This window comes from Squalius cephalus, assembly GCF_949319135.1.
Source record: "Squalius cephalus genome assembly, chromosome: 4".
NCBI lineage: Eukaryota > Metazoa > Chordata > Actinopteri > Cypriniformes > Leuciscidae > Squalius > Squalius cephalus.
The window spans coordinates 38,992,635-39,001,368 of record NC_137125.1 but is presented as its reverse complement, the minus strand read 5'-3'; the positions used below and the strand labels follow the sequence as shown (position 1 = coordinate 39,001,368).

General features: G+C 38.3%; 1 protein-coding gene across 2 annotated transcripts in view; it reads left to right on the top strand.

Moving 5' to 3' along the window:
- Positions 1 to 144: 144 nt before the first annotated feature.
- Positions 145 to 8,734, top strand: part of acss3 (acyl-CoA synthetase short chain family member 3) — a 74,699-nt gene continuing 66,109 nt past the window's right edge. Inside the window, exons 1-7 of one of the 2 annotated variants that reach the window (XM_079870225.1) lie at positions 145 to 756; positions 1,568 to 1,712; positions 2,159 to 2,347; positions 2,467 to 2,601; positions 3,858 to 3,998; positions 7,776 to 7,856; positions 8,460 to 8,555. In XM_079870225.1, the coding sequence (XP_079726351.1) occupies positions 356 to 756; positions 1,568 to 1,712; positions 2,159 to 2,347; positions 2,467 to 2,601; positions 3,858 to 3,998; positions 7,776 to 7,856; positions 8,460 to 8,555 (1,188 nt within the window). In that variant the 5' untranslated portion in view covers positions 145 to 355. The remainder of the gene's footprint in view (positions 757 to 1,567; positions 1,713 to 2,158; positions 2,348 to 2,466; positions 2,602 to 3,857; positions 3,999 to 7,775; positions 7,857 to 8,459; positions 8,556 to 8,734) is intronic. The other variant, XM_079870226.1, reaches the window with a different exon arrangement.

Sequence of the window (8,734 nt, the reverse complement as noted above, 5' to 3'; positions counted from 1 at the left end):
GTACATGATAATATATAGCTGCCTTCATATTTTGAGGTTCTTGGCATTAGAAACAGTTCGACGAAAACAATTGTATAGGCTATTTTTCTAGACGCATTTATATGCATACTATAGCAGTGCTTAAACATTGTGTTTCATAAATCATGCAGGACACCTCAGAAAGCCCCAACATTACGTAACGGTCTCATTGCATGGATTGCAGTATCTTGGAGTGGCCTCTGCCTGTGATCTGTAGTATTGAATTATTGCGCGGCCATTTTTGAGTTGGGAAATTTGGAGCTCGCTCTTTTCAGCGTTCTTCGTCAGCAAACATTGGAGCTGCAACGACGATATTCTGAAAAGATAACCCCAAAACATGCGTCTTTTCCAAACTACGCGTTTAAAACCCATCTGCTTTGGAAATGTAACTGCGTCTAGAGTGAAGGAAAGTAACAAAACAGTGAGTGCTGCTGGCTCTAGAGGTTTGTTGGGTCTGAAGTTTTCTTGCACAGGTGTGTCTGGACCATGTTACCTGCAAAAGGTAAAGACAAATATCGGACATGGGTGTATACCGGTGGCTTATAAGCCAAACACAAATTATAACGCATACAGGAAACATTTTATTCGTGCGTTTTCATCAAAATACACGTACGAGGACGCGTTTGGCCTGGCACGTGACAAACCCGAAAAGTTCTGGAGTGAAGCGGCTCGTGGTATTACTTGGTTTGAACACTGGACCAAAACTCTGGATAATACGGACACAGTGTTTCCAAAATGGTAAGTACAGTATTAGGGGGCGTTGACATTATGTGTTTACGTGTAACATAATGGAATTGAACACATGGGTCTCAGTCAGGCGTGAGACCTGTTGTTAAAGGGAAAGTTCACCAAAAAATGATCTGAGTCTCTATGACAGACTCAGTCACCATTCGCTTTCACTGTATGGAAAAATAAATGCTATGAAAGTTAGTGACTGAGCCGTTTAGTCAACATTCTTCAAAATAATTCTTCGAAAGAAATATATCAAACATTGCTTTTGGGAGAAACAAGGAAGAGTAAATTATGACAATTTGCATTTCTTTTCAACTTGACTTGACTTGACCTCACTTTTAAAAACGCAACGCTAATGGCGCGTGACGCACCGGAATGACGTATGTCTGACGCATGTGTGTATAGGCCAATCAAAAACAGCGCGAACCAGGGAATAGTGTTTTCTAATCTTAGCCAGTAACAACCAAAGTGGTAAACATATTTAAGATATTTAAGGACATTGAATAAATGCGAATGTATGTAGTTAAGTAAAATATATACTGTGTAATATATTGTATATTCAAGCCCCCCATTATATAGACATAGTCAAAGACTTGAAAAAAAAATTCCAATGGAAAAAATATTTGCAAAGCCAAGGCAGCTGAAATAGTGGATGGCCTTTATTTTACCCTATTGAAATGCATTGATGGTGAATGGTATTTTGAACATTTTGATTGGTATTTTTTCAAGCATTTTAAATTGATCATGGTCAAGGTATCATAACATGAGTATTACTTTTGTTCAACTATTTATTTAAGAACAAATGTTTCCATTACAGGTTTGTTGGAGGAATGCTGAATATGTGTTATAATGCTGTTGATCGGCATGTGGAGAATGGAAGAGGTGATCAAGCAGCAGTCATTTATGACAGTCCAGTTACCGGCACTAAACAGGTCATCACATACAGAGAAATGCAGGAACAGGTAAAACACAGAAGGTGTTGGTCACATTAGCGAAATTTCGCGGGCAAAAATGGTCTATTGTCTGTGGTCAATAGTTTAGTGATGTATGAAGCACAGCTCACACAGAAGGCCCTTTCAAAAAAAGCAGCTCTCTGCTGGTCAATGGAGTGAATTTGCGTGACCAACTTGAACCCGTGGATAAATCTGTGTGGGGAATCTTTAGCGAAATTCCCAATTGTGTGGGTCATTGAAATGACTTGATTTTGCCCACGAAAATTCACCGGACAAGATCAAATGTTGACTGCACATCAAGTCTTTGAAACCAAGAACCTACACTTCATAAAATGCTGGACCAATTTGCATTCAGTGTACATTTTCTGTTGTTTTGATTAATTGATATTTTAAGATTTCTGACTCCAGGTTGTATACGTATCCATAAAGTTCAGCTTCTACACGCCTGTTTGTAGGTGTCCAGGTTGGCGGGAGTTCTGGTGAGGCATGGCGTGAAGATGGGTGATCTGGTGGTGATCTATATGCCTATGGTTCCTCAGGCCATGTTTGCCATGCTGGCATGTGCCCGTATTGGTGCCACCCACAGCCTCATATTTGGAGGATTTGCCTCCAAAGAGCTCTCCGTCCGTATCGACCATGCTAAGGCAAGCCATTGGGTTTTCTTTTTATGAAAATTAATAATAAAAAGCTATTTTTGTAAATGCATATCTCTGCTGAGGTTGCGAATACCACTTGCTCTCTTAAATCATCTTTTTCCCCGCAGCCCAAGTTGCTGGTGACTGCATCATATGGCATCGAGCCAGGCAGAAGAGTGGAGTACATTCCCCTGGTGGAGAAAGCTCTGGAGCTCAGCACTCACAAACCACACAAAGTCCTCATCTACAACCGGCCCAGCATGGTGAGTTACCAGAAACCCCACGGCACCTGGATGCCAGTTTCATTGTCAAACTGGCACAGTTTGTACTGCCTATTAACTGATCCTATTAACCTTCACGTCCTCCTTCTCAACCAACATAAATCGTTGTAGAAGTTAGTCTTTCTTCATTTGTTTAGCTGTACTTTATATTGTACCACTCAAAATATATTAGGAAATCAAATGTTGAAAGCGTTAAGCATTTCAAAAAACTCTAGCTAAATTTAATTTAAATGTGTTTTCTCATGTTGCTACATCTACAATCAGTATGTTGATTTCACAACGCAGGAAATTGCTTAAGCTTCATCCTGTGTTGTCATGGAAACTGTTTGCAAATAGCTTTTCGATTTTCCAGCGGTTTGGGATACAGGATGAATCCCACATGGTTGGTGAAGACGAACACGTCTTGGAAATGAAAAATAAATAAATAATCATATGTGAGAGGAGAATTTGCCAGCCCCAGAAGTGTACATCCCGTTAGAACTTTAGAAGATTACTCAATAACAGGATCTTATTTACAGATGTTTTTGGAATATTCAAAACTACTTGATTAGAATGAAAACACATCCATGTACTGCCACAACAAATACCAAAACACCGGTTTTACACACTTATCCAACAAAATCAATTGTTGCATTTTGATATTTGCGAGCAAATATTGTACAATATTTGAGCATTGCACCAAAAAAACCTGTAATTAATCAAATTAACGTAAAACGAGTCATAAGACTTAATAAAAAGCTTTTTTGTGTTTCTCACAACTGAACGCGATATGCCTGAAATACAAGTTGGGGACAAAAGAGGAAGTCATACAGCTTTGAAACAGCATCACGTTGCATAAATCATGGCAGAATTTAATATTTTATGTGAACTATTCCTTTAAGGCGCCTGAAACACTGGATTTTCACTTTGGACTTCCAATAAAATTGAAACAAAATAACTTTTATGTCTGCCTGGCAGTGTTGCTATTGTTAACTAAAACCAAAAGTAAAACTAAAACTATTAAAACTTTTTTGTTAATTGAAATAAAGCTAAATTAAAATCTAAATATTAGATGAAAGATGAAAGAACAATTACAAAAACAATGATCAAACAAAAATAAAAGCTAATTCCAAATATTAATAAAAATGATACAATTATTTAAATAATACTAAAATAACTGCTGTCTGGACTGAGCATTTTGCTTCCTAATATCATTCTCTGATCATTCTTGCATGCTTTCACCCATTTCTTTCCCATAGGAAAAGGTGTCCACGCGTCCTGACCTGAGTTTGGACTGGGAGGAGGAAATGGCCACTGCCCGCCCCCATGACTGTGTGTCCGTCCCCGCTCATCATCCTCTGTACGTCCTGTACACCTCCGGCACTACTGGCACTCCTAAGGTAAAATCTTGTTTATGACAGTAGTACACAGCGATAAAGCACGCAGCTGGGGGAACGAATGAAATTGTTTACTGTGGAATAGATCCATGCTGTTTGGTGCTTTGTTTATTGTGTTAGCAGGAGACTATGAGCCATACGTCTTTATAAACTCTCTTGTGTATTCAAGATAAGAAGGAAGAAGCTTGTTTTAGTATAAAGGATTTAGCCTGTTGCTGTGATGCTGCCTGAAGCTCTGTAAGCTTTTCGCTAACAAAAAGAAGCTTACTAGAGCACAACATTCATGTGGTTTGAGGCTTTATTAACGTCCATACCTACCCCAAACCTTAAATCTATTCTTAAAACAATGCAAATATAATGTTGGTAGCATTTTGATCACCGCCACACTGTGGTGCCAAGCTAAGCACGTGAAGGATGATGTTTTACATTATTGGAACATAAGTACAAAGCCTATAGTTTACATAATACATAATAGATTAGCATCCAAATATGGAATAACATATAGAAGCGAATATGGAAACATTTGAATTTGTGCCAAATGAGAGAGGTAGGCTACATGCAGTAAACATGTTCAAAATATCTTGAAAAATGCTTTTGTCGGTTAACCAGTTAATTATGAGCATCCCTATTCCATAGCCTTTAGCACCCTACACCGGGACGAATATCGGCGCGCGTTATTCAACGCGTTTTTTGTGTTCACACCCAAGCGATTTTCGCTGACGATGAGCCGAGTGAACATGCAAATTCATTCCCTGACATTAGATGGCGCTTAATGTAAAACATAAATACCCCGGTACACAAGGTGCAATACCACTCCATAACAGTTCTCTTTTATCAAGATTTTTGTCGCTGTCGCGTTTGTCATATAGTTCTTTATGTTCCGACACCAAGGAGACCAGCAGCTCTACATTCATATTACCTTGCATCTTCCTCGTCTTATTTCTTCCCGGCAGTGTAGACGCTACTTGGCGTATATCTTCTCCGTAACGTGTGTGTGCTCGGCAAGTGTGCACACTCACATTGGCGCCCTTTGTTTAGTCGAGGCGTTAAACGTCGGCGAATATCGCGCGTGAAATTCGTCCCGGTGTGAACAGGCCTTTTGGCCGTTACATTGTGTGTGTGTTTTCCTCACTATAGGACACTGTTACAAAAGTAAAAAAAACAACAACTAAAAAACACTGAACTCCTAATTTAAGGTATCATGTTTTCTCATTATGTGAATAGTAGCTGATCAATTCACTGAAAGAAACACTCATCCCTCTCTCTCTCTGCAAAATATTGTAATTATTTTAATAAGCATGCAACAGTAACTTTGTCACAGCTGGCTTGACTGGGTATTTCCAAGCTGCAGGCTGTTTTTATTTTTCAAATATGCCATGTCTAGTTAAAATGCCCTAAAATCATTGCGATATTCTCAGTGTTTTTGATGATCAGCAAAATATCAGCTAAAAATGCTGGGTTATATTTTTGGTTCAGCCTGTTTGGTAATTTTTATTGGGTTATTTTTATTTTTATTTTTACCCAAGTGCTGGGTAGTTTTTGTGTAACTCTGCTTGGTCAGTTGTACTGACAATACAAATGAAGAAACCCCCTACATACCTACCCAGCGCTGGGTCAATGTAACCCAATGTTAGGTAGTCTGTGCCAAACTGGTTAAAACTGGATAAATTTGCCAATGGTCATTTGTGGTCTGGTCTGAGAGAAAACGTCCTGAAGGGAAACTTCCTGAATGAAATTAAGGTTTGTATTACATTGTTTTCCTAAAATTTTTTTTTTTACTGTAGAAACAGTAAAAACATCTGTATTCTCACATTATACCTTTTTTGTTTACATGTCCGTCACAGCTAACGCCTGCTTGGAACGCTCTCCTTCTACAAACGCAGCATACACCAGATCTACACTCAGAGTAAACGACGTCACGTGTCGTCAAATGGAAGTTTGACCCCCTGCCAAACGAATCCTGCAACCGGGGCTGAGACACGTCAACGCTCTATGCAACAAAGTTGACATGCTCATGCGGTTTATACAGTCCCTCTCTGTTGACTACAATGCGAGCACTCTATTGGTCTAATATCTAGCTAGTGTCGCGTTTGATGGGTTGAAACTTAAATGTCTGGCAGACGAGATGACATAAGGTAAAGCTGTTTTTGATGTAGCTTTGCAAACACGATTATTAGCATAAGATTGTTAATTAATGAATTGGAACAGACTGATACTCTACTGATGCCAGTTTTCTTCCCACAGATTCTCCGAGGCTGATCCTGACACGTTCTAAAACATTTTCAATATGTTTTTGAGTATTTTATGATTGTCAAAGACTGATTTGTTATTGAATAAAAATGATTTAATATTTTATACTGTCCCTGTCCTATATATTTAAGAGTGATTTTAGATTTATTATTTTAAAGAATACCCTTCAATATGAGGTTGTTTGGCATAGCACTATGCAACTACCTAGAAAATTGGTTAATGTATAAAACCCAAAATAAAATAACCCAGCAAGTGTTCTATGCAATATTTACCCAGAAATAATATCTATGTCCAATATTTACTCAGAACCTGGGTGCCAAATAACCCAGCAATGGTTGTTTTTAACCATTTTAAGCAGTGTATTCTTTAACTTGTAATTCCTACATGATCCCATCAAATGTCCCACCTTACTTATTCTACTGTTCCACCCCAAGAAAATATTTATTTTGTCTATTTAATATTGTCCAAGAGGTTAAAAGCGTCTTGAAATTTGCGTCAGCATGCCTCAGGGTCTTGTCAATCCCCAACAACTCACTTTTATATGTACTTTGACTGAACAAGAAGCAAGACAAGAGAAGGGAGTACAAGGAGCACAGGAGGAAGTTACAAGGCCTGAAGGCAGAACGAACAAATACGGCTCTCCACTGACCCTGTCTTCAGCCAGTATGAAATATACTGCTCAAGGCAATGCTGCTCTGTACATAAAACACTTGCTAATGGCCCTCACACACACACACACACCCCTCAGATTTATGGATCTAAGTCTGCTTGGCACACACAGGATCTAATTATCACCCTACAACTCAAAATGTGTCCCTCAGTATCAATCCTCAGCCTGATTTGATAATGATTTACTGACAATAAGGACAAAATGAATTGTAATACAGATAATGGCGATTAATTGTGTTTTGTTCATCTCACATGATTATGAAATAAAACATGATTACATGATTGTCTTGAAAGCTTTGTAAATAAAAAATAGTTAGAATAATTATTTACATGAATAATAGAAAATGAATAATAATAGGATGTATTAAATTGATCAAAAATAACAACAAAAAACTTGTGGAAGGGTCAAAAACTTAACCCACTTCAGTTCACTTTCCATTCACGCTGATTTTGTAGCCCAGCCACTATCAGTATAGTTGTTGTTGTTATAAATATTAAAATGTGGAATAATAATTTATAAATAATTTATAAATGACATTTTTCGCTTTCACACATAATTAAGCCATTACTTGAATGAAAAGTTAAAGTGAAACTCGCAAATAATAAAATGATACTGACCACAAATATTTGCCATTACATGAAAATTATAATAAAGCGTTGTGACATGCATTCGGTTAAAGCCAGATTTATTTGGCGTACTCACACAATGCATTCCTGCACCGTTAAGGTGCACAGAAAAATGTATATTTTATTATCGTTATAGTTATCTTGACATTTTGTTCTCGTTCTTGGAATGAACGGGCCTTAACAGTGATGTTTGTTTCCTGTAAATAATGTCTTTCTTTTCTTTCTTCTCTTCAGGGTGTAGTCAGAGATTCAGGAGGTTATGCCGTGATGTTAAACTGGACGATGTCTAACGTTTATGGACTGTCTCCTGGTGAGGTACGTCATGATGTGTGATTTTTGCAAGTGGTAATGTCATGAAGAACTACATTTTTATAAATTTTGTTAAGAAAAAAGATTTGATGTACTTTGAAAACATACTTCCTCCCCTATCTAAACCGAGTGCTCATTAAAAAGTTGCATAAAATGCATACAAGTAAAATGGGGAAAAATTGTGTAGCACCTGCCGCTCTACGTAACCATTCTGAGGATTCCAATGGTAAGGGAAGGTCACATTTACCATTGTTTAGTCATTTCAATAGGAATCCACACCATCTGAAATTTAGAATGGGCACAAAAGATTTCCAGCACAAATTCGTCGCATTGTCCTACAGAAAGCTGGAAAGCTGATTGATTTGAAAGTGACTTATATGTGAGCTGTGCTTCATACATCGCTACTCTATTGACTATAGACAATGGAATTTTTTGCCTGTCCAATTTCTGAATAGTCATAATTTCTCTATTGTGACAGCACCTTCTCGTCTGAAGTTTACAAGCTTTTATTCTGACCTTGGTTGACCAAAATGATGATAAATGCATGACATGACCCCTTTAAAAAGCTTCTGTCTCACACCGTTCAACCTTCACGTCTCTCTCTGTCAGGTCTGGTGGGCCGCGTCTGACCTTGGCTGGGTGGTGGGCCACTCGTATATCTGCTACGGTCCGCTTCTACACGGCAACACAACCGTGCTCTACGAGGTACGGGGCATGTGTGTGCAAAAATGTGCGAATGTGAAATGAGTGTCAGTGCTTTCCAGCATTTGACCTGTGGACCGCTCCAGCTAACACTCAATTACCTGCTGTTGTGGTTTGCTGTATCCTGACACTCATGCTGAACTGATGTCCGTACTGTGGAATTTTACAGGCTCTAACATTCA